The sequence below is a fragment of the Lynx canadensis genome, chromosome B3 (assembly GCF_007474595.2).
Source record: "Lynx canadensis isolate LIC74 chromosome B3, mLynCan4.pri.v2, whole genome shotgun sequence".
Lineage (NCBI taxonomy): Eukaryota > Metazoa > Chordata > Mammalia > Carnivora > Felidae > Lynx > Lynx canadensis.
This window is the reverse complement of record NC_044308.2, coordinates 109,777,692-109,804,371: the sequence shown is the minus strand read 5'-3', so window position 1 is coordinate 109,804,371 and position 26,680 is coordinate 109,777,692. Positions and strand designations below refer to the sequence as shown.

The 26,680-nt window shown below is 40.1% G+C and overlaps 1 protein-coding gene across 3 annotated transcripts in view; it reads left to right on the top strand.

The window, feature by feature from the left end:
* The window catches only part of PPP2R5E (protein phosphatase 2 regulatory subunit B'epsilon), a 149,856-nt gene that overhangs the window by 1,701 nt on the left and 121,475 nt on the right, over positions 1 to 26,680 (top strand). For 2 of the 3 annotated variants that reach the window (XM_030319262.1, XM_030319260.1), the window contains exon 2: positions 1,167 to 1,330. In XM_030319262.1, coding sequence (XP_030175122.1) covers positions 1,174 to 1,330 — 157 coding nt within the window. In that variant the 5' untranslated portion in view covers positions 1,167 to 1,173. The remainder of the gene's footprint in view (positions 1 to 1,166; positions 1,331 to 26,680) is intronic. The other variant, XM_030319261.1, reaches the window with a different exon arrangement.

Sequence of the window (26,680 nt, the reverse complement as noted above, 5' to 3'; positions counted from 1 at the left end):
TATTTGTTTTCTGTTTATGTTTTTGTTATTTTTACCTTGTCGGAATCCATATAATCCAGATAACTTTTTATTCTTACATGTTCAGGAAGAAACTCCCTTACTCTTTTATTTAGAGGTTAAAAAACACTTGTCTTATGTATTGGAATGACAGGTGAGTAATTACATTTCAGTATTTCCCCCATATGCATTACTTTTATTCAAGTCTGCCATTAATCTTGAATGGAGCCTCAGTGCCACGGAAATGATGGCATCTGTTTAAATTGGAATATGAAATTGAGCCTACGGCTTGTGACTTTTAGGAAATAGCCTTCATTTTAATAATTTGAGAGGTTTAAAATCTCAAAGAACTGTTCAGTTCTCTCAGTTTGATGGAACGAAAACTAGTATTTGATGATGAACTTAAAGGGAACTCAACTTGGTTGTGTAAGTAGGGTGTGAATTTATGTTTTCATTTCAACTTTGATGCACGACTTCATCATAATTTTGTGTATTAAGCTTTATTAACTTAAGATGGCTTCATTCAAAAAGAAGACTTCTTTGAAATGCTTTTAATTATGCCCTTTATGTGTTCTGTTTACAGTAATCTAACCTGTCCGCATTTGTGGTGTGGTATAGTTTATCATAGCTAACACAGCACATTGCATTAAAAGTCATGCCTAGATAGTTTCAGTAGTTGTAAATTTCACTTTGCTGTGATACATTGGTGTAGACTCTTGAAGTACATTAAGGGTTTTAACTCCAGAACCCATTCATAATATTAAATATCTTGTGAAAATGTATCGATGGAAGTTTTCCAGTGGTAGAGTAGCTCTAAAATTACTTCAGGAATCTCAAGATGAGAAGAGCTTTGCAGTCGGAAGATGAATAGATGGCTGAGAAGAGTTCTTCAGGTATAAATGAGCATCTTTAATGCTCATTATCAGAGTGGCAGCAGCACAGCGCATTAGAACTATAATATTGCTTATGTGGTACTTCTGTTACTTCTGTTTTTTCCAAAATCTCATGTCCCCCGTTGAACGTACGATTTTTCTTGATTGATTTTATTTGCTTTCTTCATCACATAATCCCGTTTTCATGAATATTGTATATGGGGGTTTTAGAATTTGTATAATTCACACGTATGCTTCCACCCTGGGGATATGTTTATAATGCCTCTTTCTCTTCAGTAGGGATATGTCCTCAGCACCAACTACTCCTCCATCAGTGGATAAAGTAGACGGATTTTCTCGGAAGTCCGTCAGAAAAGCCAGACAGAAGAGGTCGCAAAGTTCCTCACAGTTTAGGTCTCAAGGCAAGCCTATTGAGTTAACACCTCTGCCGCTGCTAAAAGGTAAGGCTCGTGACCAGGTGATGGATTCCTTTCCAGTTGATCTTTTTGTATCCATATATATAATTTTCTTTTCGTGGTATTTCATATTTGTTAAAGTTATGTGCTGCACATTGAAGGGATGGGAGATTTCAGACACGTTGAAGTTACAGCCTTTTTAAAGGGCTCAACTTAATATAAATAGCTGTGGACACGTGAAAAGAAACTTATTATCAGGAGGATCTTTTACACTGATAAATAGAAAAACTGAATGCCAGAGAAACCTGAAGAGGCCTAGGTCTGTGTTTTTCATTTTTTCCTCTGTTGACATTTAGATATATACATCATACGTGATAACAGCTACATATTGTACAGTTTTAGTCACAACAAGTAGACCTAGTAGAGGAGATGGTACCATTAACTTATGTATAGAAAATGGTGTTTGAAAGAATTCGGTTTTAAAAATCAGGAAAAAAATGGTCAGTTAGTAATTGCTTACGTGCATTTTTGTTTTCAGATAGTACAAATAGGAAACATGATGATCATACTTGTTCAATACTACTTTTCTCTTTCCTTTGGAATGAATTCATATTTTAATATGAAACTGCTTTTCCTGAATAGACTTCTCAATTTTTGTTTGGGTATGTGGATACTTTTTTTTTTTTGTTCCTTTTAATTTCCATCTGTTTGCTTGATGTTTATGAACAGGCGTGTTTGAAGTGCATCAGAACACAGCATTTATAGCATGGAAACTATCAGAATCTACCTCTGAAGGCTGATTTCTGTTTGCTGAACACTTGAGAGTGAGGAGAGAGGGAGCACGAACAACATAGTGTACTTTCGTGGCTCAGAGGAAGTCAGAAAACCTGGTGTGCTAGTTCATTAATGAACATTTACTTCTGTAACAAGTTTGTGAAATTAGAAGGTATTATAAAAAAAACTGGAGATCGATTAGAAAAGGTCCTCAAAATGTAGCCTAGGATATTTCAGGCTTCTGTTTTTCCCCATGTGAACTTTTTTTTTTTTAAGTTTATTTATTTATTTTGAGAGAGACAAGAGAGAGTGAGTGGGGGAGGGGTAGAGAGAGAGGGAGAATCTCAAGCAGGCGCTGTGCTGTCAGCACAGACTCCTATGTGGAACTCTAATTTACGAAACTGTGAGAACATGACCTGAGCAGAGAAATCAAGAGTTCAACGCTCAACTGGCTAAGCCACCCAGGTGTCCCCTCCCCCCCTTCTTTTTTCTTAAGGAGGGGAGAGTTGTAACTCAGATTCTCATGTTTGTACTTGAAACTGGTGGAGACTAAATGAATTCTGACGACTATAAAGATGATATATCTACTAGTTCCTAAAGATGAGCTCTTATGAGTCTGATGGGGGAGAAAATTTTAGCTAAAGGTTTTGCTAAAATGGAGAAGTCTTTCTGAGATTTTAGAAGAACAAGGAAAAATTGTAGAAATAAAACTAATCATGCTTGAAATACAAAGTTGAGAGGTGCATGGATTCCTTAGTAATTTATTTAAGCTGAACTAGACATATAATAGCAATTAGCATCTTTATCTGGCAATGGACTTTTTTCTGAGGAAGTAGATTAAACTTTTTTAGGTTTAGAAAGAATTTTAAACTTTATTGTTATACTCATTTCTTGGGGCTTATGGTAAATATTTAAATTGGAACTGAATTGACCGCTCGTTGGTTTTGTGGGTAGTGAAGAGGCATGCGTGAGAAGAATTTGACACATATTAATATTTTGTTATTCCTTTTATTGTGGTAAAATACACCTAACAAAACATTGACCGTCGTGGCTGTTTTTAAGTATGCGTTAAGTGTGACAGTTAGTACATTCATGTTGTGTGCATCCATCACCACCATCCTTCTCCGGAACTTTTTTGTTTTCCCCAACTGAAGCTGTGTCCCTTAGGGGCACCTGGGTGGCTCAGTCGGTTAAACGTCCGACTTCAGCTCAGGTCGTGATCTCGCAGCTCGTGAGTTCGAGCCCCGCGTCGGGCTCTGTGCTGACAGCTCAGAGCCTGGAGCCTGCTTCCGATTCTGTGTCTTCCTCTGTCTCTGCCTCTTCCCTGTTCAAGCTCTGTCTCTCTCTCTGTCTCAAAAATAAATAAAACATTAAAAAAGAAAAAAAAAAGAAACTGTATCCATTAAACACTAACTCCCCATTCTCCCCTCCCCTCAGCCCCTTGGCGAGTAACCACCATTCTACTTTCTGTCTTTGTAAATTTGCCTACCCTAGGTAACTCATATAAGTAGAATCATATAATATTTGTCTTTTTGTCACTGGCTTATTTTACTTAGCCTGCTGTCCTCAAGATTCACCCATGGTGTAGCACGTGTTAGAATTTCCTTCCTTTTAAGGCTGAATAATATTCCACTGTGTGTGTATGCCGTCAATGGACACTTGGATCATTTCCATCTTTTGGTTGTTGTGAATGCTGCTATGGACATGGGTGTACAAGTGTTTTCTTGAGCCCATGCTTTCACTTGCTCTGGGTACATGCCCAGAAGTGGAATTGCTGGATCATATATTTAATTTTTGGAGGAATTGCCAGACTGTTTTCCACAGCAGCTGTACCATTTTACGTTCTTACCATCAATGCACAAGAGTTGCAATTTCTCCGTATCCTCACCAGCATGTTATTTTTTGTTGTTTTTTTTGTTTTCGATAATAGCCATCATGATGTGTGTGAAGTGGCATTTCATTGTGGTTTTGATTTGCATTTCCTTTATGGCTAATGAATGATGTGGAACATCTTTTCATGTGCTTATTGGCTATTTGTCTATCCTTTTCTCATTTTTAAAGTGAAGTCTGGTCATATTGAAAAATTTCCAAGAGCTCTGCTCTCCAAGAATGGAATTTTTGTGAACTTGTGTATTTTGCCAGTGTGGGAGAATTGGAGAGTAACAGGACCATACAGTATTAGATACAGCCACAGCTTACTTCCAGACAGACTAAAAGCGATTGTTGTGTAGTAATCATGTAATGGGGAAATATTCTGGAAAGCATCCCACAAATTAGATTTCCGTATCTATAGAACAACAAAGAAGTATAGTCAGATACAGACTTTAGAAGTGTTCCTGATTTTTATAAAATGCTCCTGATTTTTATTACAAATTTGTTAAATGACATTTGATTGTCTTGTAATGGATTGAATTTTATTTGTGTGTTGTCTTCTCACCAACTTTAGGAAGTAATTTATGGAATGTAAAGAAAATATAGGAGGAATTTCTTTTTTTTACCATTTCCTTAGGAGAAACCAGAGTAAATTATGTGTGCCTACCAAAGGATAGTTACTGATTTAATTCTGTAGTATTGTTTTGACCACATTGGAAGGTTTGAGTTAATTTTATTTGGTGGTATAATATAAATGGCAGTTGGATTTTGTGGGTTGCATTGTAGAATAAAGTAAAAATCATGTCCTCAAGATCTTTAATTTTAGGGGAGTTTGAAAGTGGAAATTGTGTAATTTTGTTAGTCATCCTTTAAAAATGTAATTTTTGAGAACTCACACATTAGGCGTTCATTAATGATCACTTGTTTTGCATGTATGCATTATCAGAATGGTTATTATATGCATCGTATTTGACTGACTTGTAAGTAATACTGCCATTAACTCTTAGCGTTGTAATATTTATTTATTTTTTGGGAGAGCTCAAGCAGGGGAGGGGCAGAGAGAGAGAGACAGAGGATCCAAAGTGGGTTCTGTGCTGACGGGCTGACAGCCGCAAGCCCGATGTGGGGCTCAAACTCCTGAACTGGGAGATCATGACCTGAGCCAAAAAGTCGGGTGCTTAACCAACTGAGCTACCCAGTTGCCCCAACTCTTAGTGTTTTAAAAAAGTCTCTTCACTTGCAGAACTGTGACAAAGCGAAAGGAAAGTTTCATCTATTTTGCCTCTTTTCTAACAGGTGGGGTTTTCAAATTTATATCAATGATGTTATTTTCTACAGAAAGCAATGCCAGCATGTTTTTCTGTATATATGCGTGATAAGTTTCCCAGCTTTTCCTCCGCTGTTTGTAGTGACATTGTAGAATAAACCTTTGAAATAGAGACACTTGAATTTTCTCGCTCTTTACAGACTTCTGAAAATGTCTGCAGAGAGTCCTAAAGTTTTTGAACTTGAAGGACCCTTACTCAAGGGAAATTCAGTGAAGGTTTTAGTGCCTTTGTGCTTGATAAGAAGGTAAAGACTTGGAGGCTTTCCTTGTGCCTACACGGCATGACACGAAGCAAGCTTTGATGGTTATCTGTCTCAATAAGGACGGTTAAACTAAACAGGTCGGGGGTAGACACGCACATTTACAATAATAATAATAGTAATAATAATTAGTAGTAGCAACAGTAGTGTACTGTCTGGTTGGGTGATTTGTTCTCTCCCCACCCCATCCTCCTCCCGTACCCCGTTTCCTTTTTTGACTTTAAAAGATTACATAAGTTTAGATTTGAGTGAAATGGTTTTGAAAAGTACTGCCTCTTTGAAGATGGGGTTATGATGAGAATGACGTCATCATTTCTAGTCTCATAATTCGTTATACGTTTTTGAGGCGTTTTGCTAATAGTTTGGACCTTCAGTATTAAACATTCCAAAAACTATAACGACTTGAACGTTTCAGCAGAAATTCTGCCTCTTGGTGTTAAAACTTTTACATCGATAACATTGTGTTTCTACAACATTCTTTCTTTAATTAAAATCTTTTTTTTTTTTTTTTTTTAAGCTCTAGGCTTGTGATTCAGCTTACATTTTTATTTTTGAGGGTGACAGTCTGTGAGGACTTTATTCAAAAGTTTGTTTTATTTACTTAGAGAGAGTGCTTGTGTGGGTGTGTGAGTGGGGGAGGGGCAGAGAGTGAGGGAGAGAGAGAATCCCAAACAGGCTCCGTACTGTCTGTGCAGAGCCTGATGCGAGACTCAATCTCACAAACCATGAGATCATGACCTGAGCCCAAATCAAGAGTCGGATGCTTAACTGACTGAGCCACCCAGGGGCCCTAAGGACTTTAAAAATCCCAATTTAAAACTAGTTTTTGTGGGGGCGCCTGGGTGGCTCAGTCGGTTGAGCGTCTTACTTCGGCTCAGGTCATGATCTCACGGTCTGTGAGTTCGAGCCCTGTGTCAGGCTCTGTGCCGACAGCTCAGAGCCTGGAGCCTGTTTCAGATTCTGTGTCTCCCTGTCTCTCTCTGACCCTCCCCCATTCATGCTCTGTCTCTCTCTGTCTCAAAAAACTAAATAAACATTAAAAAAAAAAATTAAAAAAAAAACTAGTTTTTGTGCTTTTCTAATTTTTGGATAGGCTGATTCTTTTTCATCCATATGTGCCTTGTGTAGTGTAAAGAAGGAATAGGCAGAAATAGTTCTCGATTTTTATAATGGGTTAGTGCCCTAAAGCGTATTTATAATGAGACTCGTTTCTTAAGGAATAGCGTCCTTTATTTTAGTGTTTACCATCTTCCTTGTACTGTGCAGTGTCCCGTGGGGAAAGTACTTGGGCTTTGCCACCTGCCAGAGTCCTAGCTCACTCACAACTTGTGTTGTCTGGGGCAAGTATGTCAACTCCTGAAGGCCTTGGTTTTCTTGTCAATCAAAGGGGGATGATGATAATAATCAAGAGCTGTGGCAGTGCCACATTCAGTAAATACTAGCTGTTGTTATTTAACTGGGATTTGAGAAGTTAAAATGTGAATAGTGTGGAATTATTTCACTTTTTATATTTTTTTCAGCAAAAAGTTGGATTGGAAATTTCTCAGAAAATTATGAAACAAGACCATAGTTTTGCAGTGATGAACCTTTTCCACCAAAAAATTGGAAGAAACAGTTTACCAATGTATTGAATTTGGTAGACTGGTTATTTTAAACACCTTTGATTGGAGATTTTCACCTAATGCGTTGGTATGCTGCTACATTTTTTAGCGTAATGCTTTTATTTTTAATGTATTCATTTATTGAATAGATAATACAGTTACATGGTTCAACTCTCAAAAAATACACAAGGATGTATAGTGAAAAATCTTCTTCCTGATTTGGTTCTTCCACTCGCCCTTCCCTGGAGCAACCAGTCATGATATTCTTCTATAGAAGGTATAGACATTCTTAAACCCTTGATTGAATGTGAAATGTGTTTTGCAGTCTGAAATTATATGCACATTTTGTATGAGTATGTCCACTGTTTAAATGGAAGGATTCTGTTATATTTTTCAGATTCTCAAAGGGGTTTTTGAATCAAAAAAGGTTAAGAACCATTGATCTAGTTTGTATCTTAGATTAATGATGCATGTTGTTTAGACAACTAAATTGTCGTGTTTGTGTGTGTGTGTGTGTGTGTGTGTGTGGTTTAAAGAAATAATCATAAGCTTCCCTTTTAAAGTGGAAGCATGTCTGTAAGTTAGTAGGTGTTAACGTTCAGCTTCGCAGCCTTTAAGACAATGTGGCAATGTTTTTCTTTTGGGGAAGAAATTATAAGATCTTGCAGAAAACCAAGTGTCAGTTGCACTGTTTTCATGTGTGAAAGATGATATACTCAGTTGTAGTGAGGAGGTATTTCATTCACTCTTTAGGGAGAAATATTTTTTCTTTACCTAATAGTTTATAGCATAGAGAAAATTCCCGTACAGAGTTGTACGTGGGCCAAAAGATATTAACAGTAAGCAGGGGCACCGGCGTGGCTCAATTGGATAAGCATCCGACTTTAGCTTAGGTCAGTCATGATCTCGTGGTTCGTGAGTTCGAGCCCTGTGTCGGGATTTGTGCTGACGGCTCAGAGCCTGGAGCCTGTTTCAGATTCTGTGTCTCCCTCCCTCTCTGTCTCTCCCCCGCTCATGCTCTGTCTCTTTCATAAATAAACTTAAAAAAAAATAAGCATACCTGATTTATTAATCATTGAAAAGTAGGATAGCAAGGTGCCTGTTTGGCTTAGTCGATTAAACATCCGACTTCAGCTCAGGTCATGATCTCACCGTCTGTGAGTTTGAGCCCTGCGTCAGGCTCTGTGCTGACAGCTCAGAGCCTGAAGCCTGCTTCAGATTCTGTGTCTCCCTCTCTCTCTGCCCCTCCCCCGCTCACACTCTGTGTCTCCCTGCCTCTCAAAAATGAATAAACATTAAAAAAAATTAAAAAAAAAAAGTAGGATAGCAAGTTACATTCATATCACATTCTTTTTGAGTGTGATAATTACTGTGTAGTTCTTAACCTTGGGTTCGTGGATTTCTGGTTGGGGATAGGATGTGTGCATCATGAATGGACTTTGGGGTTCTTTTTTTAATGTTTATTTTTGAGAGAGAGAGCATAAGCAGGGGAGGGGCAGAGAGAGAGGGGACAGAGGATCTGAAGTGGGTCTCTGTGCTGATAGCAGTGAGCCCAATGCGGGGCTTGAACTCATGAACCGTGAGATCATGACCTGAGCCAAAGTTGGACACTCAATTGACTGAGTCACCTGGGTGCTCTGGGCTTTAAGGTTCTAAGACCCTCCCAAAATTATATGTAAGGTTTCTGTGAGTGTGCATTTTTTTTTTAGAACATAGTTTACTGCTTTCCTCAGATTGTGGAAGATTTAGCCCTACCATTCTTGCTCTTTCCTCATAGGTAAGAGCTTTGGAGTTAGACTAAAAGACTGGGAATTGTTAATATTTTCTGAGTATTAACGTTAGCTGTACGTGTAAACATATGCTTTATACACTTAACACTAAACGTGATAAGCTACAAACAGAAGTTATCATAACATGGATCTCTCCAGGATATAACCCAGCCCAGGCATAAAATATTGAGGTGCCAAATGAATCTTCTCATAAGGTGAAGCGGCCTTTTGTACCTAGAACTTTCTTCCCCCGACTTTGTGTCATTCTTCAAATTTCATCTCACATGGAACCTTCTTAGGGATCATCCTTCCTGACTCTTAAGACTGATCTTCTTTTTGAAGTTGCTGTCAGTTTGTTGTTTCTTGTTTTATATTTATAATCTGAAATTATTTTTTGTTAGTTGGTTCACTTGTTTGTTATCTGTTTCTCCTCCTGCATTAGAATAGAATCTTCAGTGTAGAAACCTTGTTTTTCTTATCTCTAGGGCTTAGATCTGTGCCTAGTACATAGCCGGCCTTTGATAAACATTTGTTAGCAAATTAATTAACATTGTTAGTTGACATTTCAGTTGTTAGTAATGGTAGCATAGGCATTTGTTTTTTCTTCCTTAAGTACTAAATTATTTTCCCCGCAAATCCCAACTCATGCAGATTTTGTGTTAGCTTTTAATTTATACAAAGTCATAGACTTGTTTAATGAAGACTTTTTATTTTTAAAGGATCAAATTGCCGAGTGTTCTCTTAAAATCCTGAGTGAGGCTTTGTACTTTGATATTTATGCATGTTTCAGGTTAGGAACAGAAGTAGTATCTGGTGAAGGGAGGATGGAGTGGATTTTAATGTATGACATACTTTGAGTGGTTTCTTTTACTTGGAGGATTCATCACTTGCGTGTTACAGCAAATGTTAAATACAGTGGAATGCCTTTTTTCTGCTGATGTTTGAGGACTGAAGTATGGGCTAATCAAATCACCAGCCTTTCTTTCTTTACATAGTTTAAGAGGGAGTAGCATATCTGAATATCATAATGGATTTTCAGAACAGGGTTTTATGGTTAAATTTCCTCATCGTTCAAACTTTTATTTTGTAATAATGTTAGCTCTTAATATTAGATGTTGTAGTGCTTACAAAAGAACAGTAAAGTTTCTAGATAGTTCTAAAATGCTGGCTAGGGTAGTTCTTCGGTTTGTTTGCAAATGACGCCATGATGTCCTTTTCTACTACTTAAAAATACTTGTCTGCCCATTGTATTTGAAGATTTTCTGAAAACAAATATGGGATCTTATTTTTATGTTACAGTAGAATTAAGCCTATAATGAACATATTGCTTGGACAATATGTTATTTTTGCCTAATATGTAGTAATATATTCCTAATATATATATAATATATATTACCTAAGTGGGGACTTCTAAGTGTTTTCTTTTATCTTCAAAATTGGGAGAGTATTATAGCCTACCTCATAGAGTCAGATGAAGTGCTATAAAGCAGATAAAACATTTATCTCAGTGTTGGATACATGGTAGGGGTTGAAGAATATTAACTGTTATGGTTAATATAACTGTATAATAACTACAGAAAATACAGAAAAACTGTGTAATAGAAAAATGCTTGGGGGGCCTGGGTGGCTCAGTTGGTTAAGTGTCCGACTTCAGCTCACAAGTTTGAGCCCCACGTCAGGCTCTGTGCTGACAGTTCAGAGCCTGGAGCCTGTTTCAGATTCTGTGTCTCCCTCTCTCTCTCTCTCCCTACCTGACTGGCCCTCTGTCTCTCTCTTTCAAAAATAAATAAACATTAAAAAAAAAAAAGGAGAGAGAAATGCTTGCTAGTGTTTTTCAGTTGATTTTTATTCTCTTAATATTTTACATGGATTATTTCCATTTAAGGAAGAAAAATATGGAGCATGTAGAACTGTGAGAATCAGACTTTTAAAACAAAAAGAGCTAGTTCTTATGGAACATTCTCAGCATTACTGTTTGGTTAACATCTGTTTCAAACTGGCTTCTCATTTCAGGAATAACATAAAGGGGGGTGGGGTGCCTGGGTGTCTCAGTCGGTTAAATGTCCGACTCTTGATTTTGGGTCAGGTCGTGATCTCATGATTCATGGGTTTGAGTCCCACATGGGGCTTTGTGCTGATAGTTCAAAGCCTGCGTGGAATTCTCTCTCCCTGTCTCTCTGCCCCTCTCCTGCTTGCACGAGCTCTCCGCTGTCTCCCCTCCCCCATCTCTCTCTCTCTCTCTCAAAATAAATAAATAAACATTAAAAAAAAATGAACATAAAGTGGCTAATATAATTATTTCTAGAGGAAATTCCATTTGTAGGAAGTCACCAGGTAAAATTTTTGTTTGATGAACTTATTTTGGAAGTCATCTACTGGGACAGGATCTCCAAACTTTTTTTGTAATTGTTTACTCATATCAGTAAAAATAACATATACATTTGTTTATACATGTATACATGTGCTCTTATACAAATATATAACATACATTAAGAAAATAAACAAGTACAGAAACTTAAAAAGCATGATAATGAAATATAAGATGTATAGATGTTTTAGTATTTAATTTTGGTACCTTCTTTTCCCTTACCCATACCCCCAACACCTGCACTGGCTCTGAGCACATCTTTGTTTTGAGATTTTGCTTCAAAGAGATAACCACTTCAGCTTCAGAGTCTCGCAGCATTTTGTTTTAAGCCAGAGAGAGATGTGAAGGGTGGAACGAGAAAATCTTCTTTACATTCTTGAGGTTTTTGTCCAGGTTTCTGAATTTCTTGCACCTTAAAGAAACAAAATCTGAATTTTGCCAGTTTAAGAAGTATCATAGATCGTTCTTTGTTGAGGGCTCTTATCTTGCTGCTAATGGGTGGCTTTCAGAGGGCCCTTGACTCTCTTGAAATTCCAAGCTATATTTTGTGTCTCTGGGCAGATTGTCGTTTTTCTGGGCAAAAGGTTTAGATCTTTCATCAGATTCTGAAAGGAGTTTCCCCCAAGGCTGGGAGCCACTGCTTTGGGTGATGGGCATTTGGTTCCTCACTTAGAGCAGAGAGAGAGAATTTGTCATATAGTCCCTTTCTGTAGAAGGGAGATTAAAAAAAAAATTTTTTTTTACCGTTTATTTATTTTAGGGTGAGGGAAAAAGAGAGAGACAGAGCATGAGTGGTGGGGGGGCAGAGAGAGAGGAAAACACAGAATCCAAAGCAGGCTCCAGGCTCCGAGCTGTCAGCATGGAGCCCGACACGGGGTTCCAACTCACGGACCGGGAGATCATGACCTCAGCTGAAGTCAGACGCTTAACCGACTCAGCCACCCAGGCGCTCCTAGAAGGGAGATCTTTCAACAAGAAGTTTCTTTTGTGTGTCTCTCCTAATTTTTAATTCTTTTTACTACCAAACAGAATTTTTAAAGGTGTTTGAAGATAGAAGTTAATTACATGACTCCAGCCATTGTGGTTGTTTGGAGCTTTTTGATCCGTGTCATTTGAAAAGTTAAGCTGAGTGAATGAATACTACCAATGGTAAACTTGAATGTGCCTGTCAAAAAGCATTTATTCTGGAGTAGCTGTGGACCTGGAAGAAGCCAGGAAGAGAGACTCAGATTTTCTTTGCTGGTGAAGAAATAGTTGAGCAACCAATGACGGAGAAGAGAAGCAATGTCTATAGTTGTGTACCAGGTGATGTATTATATGGTGTCACCTTGAAGCTTCCCAAGAAACCAAGAACAAGGGATGTTTGTTGTTAATTGAGGGCTGTGTAACTTGCCTTCCCCTTTAGACAGAGCCAGGGTCGGGACCCCGGGCCTGTCTGGTTCCAAAGCCAGTGTTTATAGGCACGAACGTGGGTGAGCCCCGGAGCTAACCACCGTCTTGCTCGTGCTGTGCTGGGATGGTCTCCCCAGTGAGCCATTTTACTGCCTCTTGCAAAGAACCTTGAAAATTGTGAGGAGACTGAAGTGGTGAGAGAAGTGGAGAAGAGGAGGGGGCGAGCAGCCAGGCCAGCAGCAACACTGGGGGTGGCGGGTGATGATGGACGGAACCGTGGAAGAACAGCCGGCCTCGGAGTTGGCTCCTTCGAAAGGCCCGTCAGTGCTGCCAAGAGGCAGACAGGAAGGGTCACCAACACTTCTTGATGGTAAAGGCCGGGGTGGGGAAGATGCCACTCTGGATCCTGCGGGGTTCGAACGCTGTCATGAAAAAGTCATGCCGGTCATGGAGTGGTTTGGGTTTGGTAAACTGGTGACTGTGTGGCAGTGGTTTTCTTTATCATCCGTCTTTACGTCTTTGGGAACTAGCTTAAGTAGAGGAAAGGGTGTGGGTTCAGGTCTCGGTGATAATCCCGGCTTTGTGAACTGAGGTTAGTTATTTAATATCTCAGAGCTTTAATTTCTACTTTGGTAACACGGGGCTCACACTTGCCAAGGTGGTTGTGAGGAGTGTGATAATGCGGGGAGGCTGCCTAATGTGTGGTTTGTTGTGTGAGAAATAATTCCTTCCCTTCTCTTTCTGCCATCGATCTTTCTTTGAGTCACTCCAGAGGACCTGGATCTTGTTTCAGATCTTGTGAGGGTGGAGATCTGGCAAAAGTTCATCCATTTATGCAGGGCGTCATGACAGACTTTCACCTTATGGTGATGTTACATTTTTTGGATTTAATTAATTCATGGTTGCTGGTGCCTGGAACATTGTTCAAACATTAAAACACATGGAGAAAATGGGGACTTGGCAGCATTTCAGGAGAAGTACCATCTTTGAATAAGGTAGATATAGGCTTCGGATTAGCCCTTTACTGAAGCGCCTCCAGAAGACGATGTCTGGAAATGGAAGGAGATCACTCCTTTGCCGTACGTTGTAAGGAATTCAGAGTGGGTTCGGGCTCCTGAGGAGCTGTCTTATATTAGCAGGTGGGAAATCACAGCGGAAAACACTTTTCTTTTCAAATGAATGAGTATTTTGAAATCAAGGACGTTTTGTAGCAGAAAGGAAGTTCCTTTTGAGAGTCAGAGGGCCTATTCAAGCTTTGTCTCATCAAGTTAATTTTTCAGAGTGATAGTGATGCATCCAAAGGTCTGGTGTTTTTCCCTAATTTGTGAGCAAAAGTCAAACTGACTTAAAATAAGATGTGTACAGAGGACTTTCTTTGTTTTGTTTTGTTTTGTTTTAAAGGTAGGCTCCCTGCCCAATGTGGGGCTCAAACTCACGACCCTGAGATCATGAGTCACGTGCTCTACTGACTGAGCCAGCCAGGTGCCCCTATAGAAAGGATTTTTGAAAATTAAAGGGAGGTTTTAGTACTCTTTTCTGCCCTGTCTTCATGCATCCTTCTACCTTTGCTTCTTTAACTCCGTCTACAACTGCTGTAACTAACTAGTATTCTTGATGGTAACCAGCCATCTAGAAATAATATTCATTTCACTTTAAGAAAACGTAAAGACATCATTTTAATCAAAAACAGTTGAGTTGGGGCGCCTGGGTGGTGCAGTCGGTTAAGCGTCCGACTTCAGCCAGGTCACGATCTCGCGGTCCGTGAGTTCGAGCCCCGCGTCGGGCTCTGGGCTGATGGCTCAGAGCCTGGAGCCTGTTTCTGATTCTGTGTCTCCCTCTCTCTCTGCCCCTCGCCCGTTCATGCTCTGTCTCTCTCTGTCCCAAAAATAAATAAACGTTGAAAAAAAAAATTAAAAACAAAACAAAACAAAAAAAAACAAAAACAGTTGAGTTGAAGTTCTGAAACTCGGTAGTTGTGAAATGTGTCTGGCATGTGGCTGGATCTCTAGGGGGAGAGCATTGCAAGGTTTCAGGTAGGAGTAACTTCGATGGAACATTTGGCTGCTGAGGAGACTGTTTTACCACCTAGATTTTTTTACCACCTAGGTAGGTTTTGGATAGAACTCTATTTTTGTTGTATTTAGATTTACATTGTCACATCATAAAAGGCATTTCAACTAATGGTGGAATTTATTTAGGCTTTTCCGGTTTAGTAGGATGTTCTAGAAATAGTATATACTTTAGACACCATTGGGCCTAGGAGTGGTAAGACTCTGTACTCACACCCCTGAGTTACGATGAGGCTTACATGAAATGAATTGTGTGCAAATGCTTTTCAAAGTGCGTGGGAAGCAAACGCACAGCTCTGAAAGGAGTCTATATACGACCTGGCTAAGTAGCCTCCTCCAAGGGCCTTATATTCTCGTTTTTGTAATTGGTCTGTGGGTTGTGTGGTTCAGTTCATTCACTCATCAGATTTCTACGAGCGGTATGATGCACCAGGCACTGCCCTGGCAACGCAGTGGTGAGCGAAAGAGGAAGGTTGATGGAGTTCTTCTCAAAAGGCCGTTGTAGCTGGAGGTCAGAGATTGATGGGGCTACTTAGGTTGTTGGAACCAAAACCAAATCATTCTGGTTGGGTTAAAGTTTGTCCTTGATCCTCAGAGCATTTTTTCATATCTGTAAATATGTGATCACTGAATATATCAATCACCCATAAATTCCCTACTCAGTCATGAGGAATAATATTTTCCCTCATGTTTATATATTCTTGTGTTAGGTGTAATTTTTTTTTTTTTTTTTTTTTTGGTCTATATGATACCCGACAGTATTATGATTACACTGAGATGGTCTTACTGTTGGAGTTGGAATTTTAAAAAGTTGTCTTGTTATGGTAACATTGTTATTTTATATAATACTCAGGCAAAACAACATAATCATTGCTTGCTTGAAAAAGAAAATATTACCAATTTACTTTTAGGCTATAAACATGAAATTGTACAAACTGTAAAAAGCATACCAAGTCCCTTTAAAAGTGAGTACGATCCGTCTGTGGGTCTAGCTCTATGCTCTCTAGACGGCACTGTATAATTAAAGTACACGATCTTAAGTTTTCCTGGGTTTTAATTCACTGTTTTATGAACTGCTGCTTAGGAGAGTGGGGGACATAATACAATAGATTTAATTCACTAAGAGAATAAAAGTTGAGAAGATTAGAGCTAGAATTAGTGGCAGCGCCAATTGATGTTTATTAACTGAGAATACAAGCAACAGTAAAACCACGGTTAGGCAAAACAGTGAACACCAGTGGTGTTATGGTTACTGTGAACACTGGAAAAATAAATAATTGCAAGTATTTTAACTTTGGCAAATCGAATGAAGTCAAAAATTGAATCCCCCTCCTTGTTCACTGGCTAATTTTAAAATTTCCCGAGCTATTGTGATTTAAATTATTGAGCCTTATCTGAGCCGCATTCTGTGGGCAGTAAAAATTGAGTGGAGTGTGCGCTTTTGGAACCAGTGCTCGAAGTAGAGCTGGATTTGTGATGGTTTACATAAGGAGGAAAGCATCATCTAGGATTATCTCATACGCTGACCTGTGGGAGAGTCCAACAAAATAAAAAGACTGTCTATAGAGAGAGTTTGGAGTTCGTGATGGTCAGTACTTAAATGGCCACCCTTGTACCTTAATGGTTACTGAATTTCAGAATGATTTCAGAATCATTTCATGGTCATTCAAACAATGTGCATTCCTACGAGTGCATATCTGTATTTAATATTGACATAATCTGGGTGAAATCATATTTCTTTACAGTTTTACTTAATGGAGTATTATTTTTCTCTTCTATGTAGGGAGGCCGCTACACCTACATTTCTTGGCTAGAAAGACATTCTCCGACCCCTTTTTTGAGCCAGGCTGTTTGTAATATTGTACCGTTTATTAAGAGAATAATTTCTTCACATTAGGGTATCATAGTTCATGACCAATATTCTTTTGTCTCCATAAATGCAAGGATAATTGAGTAGTTACTTGCTTCTTTCTTGGTGAGATGGTCATGACGTTTTGCTTGACTCATTTGCAGATGAGAGATCAAGAACCTCTCTATAGAGTGGTTTTCATGACTGCATGATTTAATGTAGCTAATGGTTAGAGTGGGATCCAGATCAGAGTAAGTGTTATATACATATTAACTACCTTTGTCATTGTTGTTGCTGTAATTGTTACGTATAAATGCTACTTAATCTGTATCTTATGACTTGGATCCTGTAAAGATGATCTGTTTTTGTGTACCGTGTTTAGGAAAATGGGTGTTTGAGTTTTAAAATCCATTAAGCCTATTCATAAACTAAATTGTTTACGTAAAAGAATATATCACTATCTATTACAGTTGCTAATGAGCTTTAAAAAGCATTTAGAAAGCGTTGCTGAGTGAAAGTAACATTTGGAAGCTGTCAGAGTCAGTACGTTTCAGAATGCAAGGACTAGTCTAGGCAAGTGTGAGTTGTGTTGCTTTATGACGGATATTAGAGTGTTGTGTTCACCTGTCTCCCCCAGCTGGAGTGTGTGGTGCTATGGGAGATGGGGGAGTTGGATGTGTGCGATGACTCTGAACGCTGTCACTGTGAGACATCGGGAAGGGCTGTTGGTGGCCACTAAATGTAGTTAAGAGGTTGCTACCTGGACAGATAGGACGTGGCCATTAACCTTACATCTTTGATTAAGTGGCAGCGTTGAAAAATCGTTAAAAAAGAAAAACAATTTGCAGGAATTTCTGGGAGTCTGCAGAAGTATCTTTGGTGCAGGTGGCTTACAGTATGAATTTCATGTGTGTTAGAAATTTTTTCTTCATCTGTGAGTTTTTTACCTAAAGCTATTTTTATCAACTCCAATTATGGATTTGTTGTGTGCCTGTAATTTTGATTGGCAGTGAAGCCTGCATTTAATCTTTATTTGGACCTAGAAAGGTTTTTTGTTTCCTTTTTGTCTCTCATGGGAAGTTAGTCCGAACCACTCATTTCTCATACTTAACCTCAAGATAATGAGTGTCGTCGATCTGTCTTCAGTTTCCATCGAGACAAGAAAATGTATTCAAGCCTAGCACATTTTTTCTTTCATGATGAGTTTAAATAAAATAAGTGACTGAGTGAATATGTTTACAAAAGCAACATGTACACGTATTTGAAGTAGGTACGTAATGAGGGTCCCAAGAAATAACTGGCAGATCAGAGTTCAGTAAGTACAGTTGAATAGGAATGTCAGTCAGAATTCTCTCTTCCAAGTTATCTTCTTGAGCTGGTAGATGATGATGTTTCTGTTGTACCTTGAGTTCTTACATTTTATCCTAGAGATTTTAAATAAAGACTCAAAAGGCTGAACAGTGAAAGCTTCAGTCAAGGCAGGGCACTTTAGGTGTCTATACTGTTTGACGTTAGCTGTACTGAAGCAAGAGGTAGTCCCTTATGGTTATTATTTTTTTCCCCTTCCCATCACTTAGCGTTTTCTTTAAAATGAATTTTTGACATTTTTTTCTTCTCTCTGTATAGTAGCTCCTCTAAACTACAGATAGTAATCAACTCTCTATATATGTTTAAAAATTTTTTTTAAATGTTAATTTATTTTTGAGAGAGAGAGAGAGCATGAGCAGGGGAGGGCGGAGAGAGAGGGAGGGAGACACAGAATCCGAACCAGGCTCCAGGCTCCGAGCTGTCAGCACAGAGCCCAACCCAGGGCTCGAACTCACGAGGTGTGAGGTAATGACCTGAGCCAAAGTCGGACGCTTAACCGACTGTTTTTTTTTCCGTATACCTGCACACCTATGGTTAAGTTTAACTCATAAATTGGATACAGTAACAGATTAACAGCAATAACATTTATGACAACATACCATAACGAAAGTTATGTGATTGTGGTCTGTCTCTCAAAATATCTTTGTACCGTACCCCCCCTTCTTGTGGTGATGTGAGATGGTAAAGTGCCTACATAATTAGATCAAGTGAGGTGAATGACGTAGGCTTGTGATGTAGAGTTAGGCTGCCGTTGACCTCCTGATGATATGTCAGAGGGAGGATCATCTTCTTCTGGACCACGGTTAACTGTGGGTAACTGCGGAAGGGGAAACTGGGTAAGTGGGGACTGCCATACAGGTGGGTTTGCTTAGGGCCATTTAGAGCTGTGGCCAGGTCAGAAATACAGAGGTAGCATGGGAAGCTCGGGAGGCTGACGATTTAGACTCAAAGAAGTTGCCTGTCCAGCAAGGTAGAGTTATGGAGAGAGGATAGGTTTGTCAGCGAGCTAGCCAGCCTTAGAATTCCAGCCAGTTTTCCTTGCAAGCTGGGTGACTTTGGAGAAATGATCTTCTTAGAACCTCAGTTTGCTTATCTGTAAAGTGATGATAATATCGTCTGCCTTGCAGGATTAGTTTGAGAGGCAATGTATGTGAAATGCCTAGACCAGTACTGACATGGCAGATACTTGGTAATTGATAGTTATCATAATATTTCTGTCCTTGAGGTCAGAGACCATGTCTATTCATGATTGTATTCCCATTGGGCAGGATTGTGCCCCCCCCCTCACATCTTTACGGCTCAGAGGGTACCTGCTGACTGAAACCATCCTTTCAGGTAGGAAGGGAATTCTTCATGTATATGAGGCACTGCTGACTCATAATATCACTTCCTAACTCAATCCTTTCTTTTCTGATTTATGTTGTCTTAAATGTTCTTTTTTTTTTTTTTTTTTAATTTTTTTTTTTTCAACGTTTATTTATTTTTGGGACAGAGAGAGACAGAGCACGAATGGGGGAGGGGCATAGAGAGAGGGAGACACAGAACCGGAAACAGGCTCCAGGCTCTGAGCCATCCGCCCAGAGCCCGACGCGGGGCTCGAACTCACGGACCGCGAGATCGTGACCTGGTTGAAGTCGGACGCTTAACCGACTGCGCCACCCAGGCGCCCCTTAAATGTTCTTTTAAAGAATATGTTTTTTTAAATGAAGAGAGTTTTGTAAAGATTTTTTTTTTTTAATTTTTAATTTTAGAGAGAGAGAGTGTGAGTGGGGGAGAGGGGCAGAGGAAGAGAGAGAATCTTAGGCTGTACACTCAGCGCGGAGCCCGACACAGGGCTCGATCCCACGACCCTGGGATCATGACCTCAGCTGAAATCGAGTCGAATGCTGAAAAGACTGAGCCAGCCAGGTGCCCCAAAGAGAGTTTTTGTGTGATAAACCGAACATAGCTTTAAAGACAAAGGTTTATGATTATGGTCTACATTGCCTAGCTGAAAAGGTGTTGCTTTGGACAGAAAACAGCCTCTGGAAGGCCCGTGATTATCAAAGGTTGCCAAGTGCTTTGAAAGGCTCTGGGCAAAAGTTTTCATTTCCGGTTTTATCCTCAGTCTCTTCTGCCGTGATGGAGAGCTAGCAGAGTCTGGAGCGAAGGAGACATGGAATGAGTGTTTACTGAGTGAATGAATTAATATGGTGATTATTCAGACCTCAAAATTCAGTGGGGTCTTTGTCGGGTAGTATTTATTTGATCAGCTTTGGAGAGCAGAATTAGTATACAAACGTTAAGTGGATTTTAGTGAGTCTTGACAATAAGAGCAGCTGGGTTTGCTGTCACATCTCGGGTTTAGACCAGAGACTTACTAGTTCACAAGAATCGCAGCTGGCACTAACCTGGCACTTTGCTGCTCTCTCTTCGAGGTACATCATAGAAAACTTTTCACTGGGCGGGCACCCGGGATCCGAAAATCAGCATTAACTTTGTGTAAATCTCCTCTGGGGGGATTCGCGGGGGATGTGTAAGTAGAAGAGTAAGCTGCCGGAGAGAGTGAGATAGTCTAGTCCTTTCTCTTGCTCTGGCCCCCCTCGCCTCATGGGGATTTATGTCAGCTCGGAGGCAAGTGGTTTTGGCTCAGCACAATTAATCAAAGATGAGTGCTAAAAAAGTTACTACTTTGGTCCTCTGGGTAGTTTCTCGTTCTTCTTAGATGGGCTTTTCACCCAGTCTGTCTTTACTTTTTTGTTTGATGTGTATTCAGGAGATTTAAAAAGCTTATTTTAAATCTAGCCTTCAGCAAACGTAATTAAAAAGGAAAAGTTTCTGTTTGCTGTTGCAGGAAGCCTGCTTCCCTTCCCCCTCACCCCTACAATTGGTACATTTCTTAATACTCAGGAAGAAGTGAATTTTAGGTTATCCATGTTTCTATCCCTTCATTAGTGAGTATAATGAAGAGGTGCAAGGATTTGATGTGGTTTGCCAAATTTTTAGGGAACACAAAAAGCACACACTTAGTGGTTCATATTTTTGAAAATCTTTGTACAGTATTTGGGAAGATTTTCTTTTACTAGAAACCTCATTTTCTGGGCTCTTCATTTTGCTATGCATAATTCGAGAAGACTCTATCTATCTATCTATCTTTGTCCTTGGTATTTGAAGGATATGCAGTATATATTCTGAATAGACCGTCATGACCCTGGGAGGCCTTTCTTTGGTTAAGTGTATCTTCAGAAACAGAGGTAATCAAGATCTGTCTCCAGGAATTTTCTTTCTTTTCGAAGCCTCATTTTCACATGTCAAATATAATAAAGGCCTATAAACTCTGGCGAGTGCTTTCATTTAACCATCCAAACAGTTTCTGTTTCAGTTCCAAAAAAGGTAATTTCTCCTCCTCCGATTAAATACTTAGGTTTCTTTCTTTCTTTCTTTCTTTCTTTCTTTCTTTCTTTCTTTCTTTCTTTCAGGCAGAATGGAGTCATTCATTGCTCTTGAGTTCTCTTTGGTGTTAATAGATGGGGTGTTTCAGAAATCAATCCATTTAGCATATATAATAAATACCAGTGTTAGATTTTTATGGAGTTTGGAAAGCTCTTATAGAAACACATATAGGTAGGAGTCTACTTGATTTATTGGGGTGGCTTGAAAGAATTATAAATGTTTTGGTATTAAAAGTTGCCGTGTCAGACATAAGACTTTGAAAAGACTCATAAAGAGATGCAAAGAACCTGTTAACGGTGGATGTCTTCGGGCAATAAAAATAGGTTTCACTTTCTACCTTGACATTAAAAAAACTAATTAAAAAACAGAAGGGTAGTCATGTGTCTGTTTTCCAAACTAATGAAAGTAAGCAAACTACTGGGAATAAAATGAGCCATTGACCATTGGTGATCATTAGATTAAGCCTTTATGGAATCAGTTGGAACATGAGGAAATATACACAGGATTCTTTTCATACAGCATAAATGCTCAAAGTAACTAATAAAGTATTAGTTGACGTATGTATGTTTGTCCTTCTATCTTTCCATCTTCCGTTGACCCATCATTGTTCTACCCATTTGTGATAGTCAAGGAAAAGAAATTTAGCTTGTCACAACTCTTTAGCATAATTGGTTTCTTTTCGATAAGGAAAGAGCTTTAATTGCTCATCTATTCAGATAAGCTTGAAAAAGCATTATTTTTGATGTTCAGCAGGAGGGTAAAGTACTTAATTTTCAGAAATGGTATATGGGGTACTGAAAAGGTAAATTCTGTTGGTGTAAAGTCTTTTATTTTCACTGTTTTCTGAGATACAGTACTTATCTTGGTGATTTTATTGTGCAAAGAACTCCGCTTCTTGGCTGTCATACACCACACTTTAATGAGCTAGAGCTACATAATAATTTGTGACTTGCGCTATTTCCTTTTCTAATCAACTCATCAATATCATGCCCATTCTGCATCAGTTTACTCTAGAATTGACAAAATTTTTTTTTTCTTTTTTTTTGTATTGCCATAAGAGAACCAAGAGAGCTTAGTGGCTTGCATTCCGTTTGGGGGATAAAAAATATGGAATTGGCTTTTGCTGCTTAAACCACTCCAAAACTCGGTGGCTTAAAACAACAGACAGCCATTTATTTAGCTCTGCGTCCTGTGGTTTGGCAGTTTGGACTGGGTTCAGCTGTGTGAGGGTCTTCGTCTCTGCTGGACTCACTCGTGCACCTGCAGTCAGCTGGCGGCTGATGGTCTCATTCACATCTGATCATTGGCTGACTGTTGGTTGGTTGTGGGTACCAGGGTGTCTGGGCCGTGAGAGTCTCCTCATCCAGCCCGGTAGCCTGCACCTTTTTACGTGGTGGGTTGTGGGGTTCTCTAGAGCAGTAAGAGAGGGCAAGCACAAATACTTTTCAGGTCTGTCCTTGCATTGTGTTTGCAGTTATCCCCTTGGCCAAAGCAAGTTACAAGCCGGTTGAAATTCTAAGAGTGGAGAAAGACTCCATCTCTTTGTGGGTGGAGCTCCAAAATTATACTGCCATGGCCTGAATACAAGGAGGGGAAGAATTTGTGGCCGGTTCTGCAACCTGCCATGGATATTCTGAGGACTTCAGATCTTGGTTCAGTGGATATTGTCTCTGTTTTGAAATACGTCTAACTACTCACTTTCTCTTGTGCTGCCTTCTGAGTCCAAACCACTCAGTGTGTGCCTCCTTACAGGTTCCCTGCTTCCCACCCTTGCCCCCTGTGCTCCCCACGGCAGCCAGAGCAAACTTTTCAAATTAGAAGTCAGAGCATGTTCAAAACCTCCCATTGGCTTCCCATTTCATTCAGAATAAAATTTAAATTCCCTACTGAGGCTGCAAGACTACCTGACATGGCCCTTTCTTTGACCTCATCTCCCCCGACTCGTCTCTCATCCTGTCCCAGCTGCTCTTCCCTCCTTGCTGTTAGTCAGACCCGCCAAACCTGCTCCTGCCTCAGGGCTTTGCATTGGCTGTTTTCTCAGCCAGAAGTTCAGCGGCTCCCTCCTTTCCTTCCTTGGGGTCTCTCTTTATAAATCACTTTCTCAGAGAGGCCTTGGTTGATATCCCTGCATAAAATAACATTCTTTCCTACCAGTTTCTCGCTTGCCTTGTTGTACTCCATGGCACGTATCACCACCTGACATTTGTTTATTTTCTATCTCTTCCGTGAGGGGTGGTGACTTTGAGTGTTATCCCCAGTGCCTCCAACGGGGCCTGGCGCAGAGTTTATGTTCCCCAAGCCTCGGTGGAATGACTGTAAAGTGCAGTTTATCACCTAGTCTTAGTGGTGGCTCTTCTCTAGAGCTGGTGAGGTCTGTGTTCCATCAGTCTTGGGCTAGAGGCAACCTGTTTTCCCCTTGCCCGATGCTCAGCTGGACTAGTGTAATGATGCTTAATGAGGTGTTCATCCTACTCCTCTTTAAAAATTTTCAGCAATTTTAATTCGGTGATTTTGGGATCATTTTCCTTTATAAAATAGATTTAGAAGTATAATCATTCTATTATATGCTGATGGTTTGTGTAAATACACAGCTATACATATGTATGTTTTTCTTGCCGAGAGTGGCACACAGCAAACCCTCAGGCTAGCCCTGGAGGCTCAGGTAGTTGTGGTCTTCGCACTCTTGAAATTCCTCAGTCCCCCAAGCCTCTTTTACTCAGACCTATGTACCAAATTGCTGAGGCCCCACTGGGCCTCTGACTTCCTCTGAGCAGCTCTGAAAGGTGCTATTCTTCAAGTGTAATTTGTGTCTCGGATGGCTTTCCTATAGCTGCTTCTCAGGCTTTGAATCTGAGTTCTGTTAGTCCACGGGAGCTGACCATTGCGGGTATATGTTCGTAACAGATAGTCAAACCTCTAATTTGGAAAAATGAGATGGGACAGAAGTGAGTAGGAGGAAGGGCAGTCTAGCTTAGTAAAACCCCTGAATCACAGAATATTTAAAAATCAAGACAGTTCTATGATTTTTAAATTACAGTGCACATGATAGACTAATACATAACTGGGACATAATGAGCCATGTAAGCAGCAGCAATGGAAATATTTACAATTCACAATAGACCTACTGAATAAGCTAAGAAATTTAAGCAGCAAAGTCTGGGTAAGGGTTATTTGACTCAGAATTTGAGGGCTAATCCAAAGAATGTGAGGAGTCAGTAACTTCTTGAATGCTTCGATTGGAAAGTGTTGTCGATTTTTATATTGCATTTTCCCAATTGGTAAGGACCTAAAAATGTGCAGGTGCGGACTGACTCGTGCTTGCCTAGAATCACGTTCTTCCAAGTTTAGAGTGGAAATATGGAAGAGGAGCTGAGACCTGCTTTGGCTTTTACCCTCTGGCTGTTGAGGTTAGCATTTCAGAAACATCTTCACCCATCCTAGAAAGTGGATGAGTATGTGTTCATTTTTGTTGTCCCGATGCTGATTGAGTTAGAAAGCTGGGAGACAAAGCGATGGGGTTTCAAATAATTTAGTGGAAAGAGAATGCTGATAAGTAACAACAGGGATTGTGGGACCATTCTGGATTCTGGCCATCATGACAGGAAGGGCCGGGGTTAAGAACATGCACTTTGGAGGCAGACAGGCTAGGGTTTTGGTCTAGTTTTTGCCATTTACTATTTGAATGGTCTTAAATAAGTTATTTAACCTCTCTACATCTCAGCTTCCTTTGTGGTAAAAAAGGAGGTCCCGGGAGCCCCTGGCTGGTCAGTCGGTGGAGCATGCGACTCTTGATCTCTGGGTTGTGAGTTCAAGCCCCACTCTGGGCCTGGAGCCTACTTAATTAAAAAAAAAAGGAGGGGGTGCTGACAGAGCTTGTCTCTTAGATTTGTTGTAAGAAATAAAGGTTATGTATGTCAGAGGCTTAATACTAGAAAAGGCATACAGTAAATGCTCAGGAAATGTTTGCTGGAGAAGGCGTACTTTCTCAAGAATCTAGAAAAATGCTGGTACCAGAAGGGCTTAAATTGGCACCAGGGCATAGTCTTGTGTGGTGTTTTGGCCCCTATGAAAATACTGAATACATGCAGTCTGTGAGAGGGACAGGATGGGGGTGACTGGCAGAGGCCATAGCATTCCTAAGGACTATAGCTTGGCGGGGTGTGGGGAGGGTGGAGCTAGTGAGTGGGGTGGTTTGGTGAGGAATGGGCAGGGCCTTTCACGTGTGCACAGCAGCTCCAAAGAGAGGAGCGTGAAGTGTGTGAGGAGGGAAAAGCATATACCTGGTAGCGGAGGCCAGAGAGCCACGGGAGCAGGAAGAGGACACCGGTGTGTACAGGAGAGTGTTGGGGACAGGGGTGCCTGGTGAGTGGAGTGAGGGCTTGCAGGCTTCAATTTGGCAATTACATTTGTTTCTAAGGCAATTAGGAGCCACTCAAGCTAAGCCTCAGCAGAGAGAAAGGATATCACCAAGGCTCTGGAAGAATAGGGTTCTTCCTGTTGGGTGTCTGACAGTTTCCTAAGATGATGCTCAAATTTATCCACTCAGGTATCCTTAGGAATAAGAGAATTGCCAAAATCCTGCAATTTCTTTGAAGTCTCGTATTTCTGCTTTAAAAATTCAGAGATTTTTGCATTTCATAATATATTAGCTTCATTCTACAAGTTGGTGTTTTTAGTAAACGTAATGGCTCTGTGTTTATCCCGTGGCTTCTGGAAGGTACTCACACTGCTGTCCTCCCGATTCATCCAGGAGCAAGGTAATTAGCAGGTCGGGTATTTAGACTGCCAGGGCTGAAGGGCTTTAGCAGGTGCTTCCTACTCACAGCCGACAGACGGGCAGAAGGTGCCCCTTGTTACTCTTTGCCCAGTCCTTGTGGGCCCTAAATCCTTTCTTTCTGCAAGGCATCTTGGGAGTTTTTGAAGGCCCCATTAACAACACTCGTTTAGCGCTCACTGCTTCCTCATCTTATTTTTTCTCTTCCCCTGGCCTAAAATACCTAACTTCTTTCTTCTTGTTTTTTGTTTAAACAGTTTCATCGAGATATCATTTACACACCATACCATTCTCCCATTTAAAGTGTTCAGTATATTTGCAGGGTTGTGCAACCATTACTGCTGTCTACTTTTAGAACATTTTTGTTCCTCCTAAAAGAAACTCTACTCGTTACTGGTTACTTCTCCTTCTCCTACCTCCACCCCTGTCACTCCTAGCCCTAGGTGACCATAATGTACTTCCTGTGCACAGATTTGCCTATTCTGGACATTTCATATAGGTGGAATCATATACTGTGTGGCCCTTTGTGACTGATTTCTT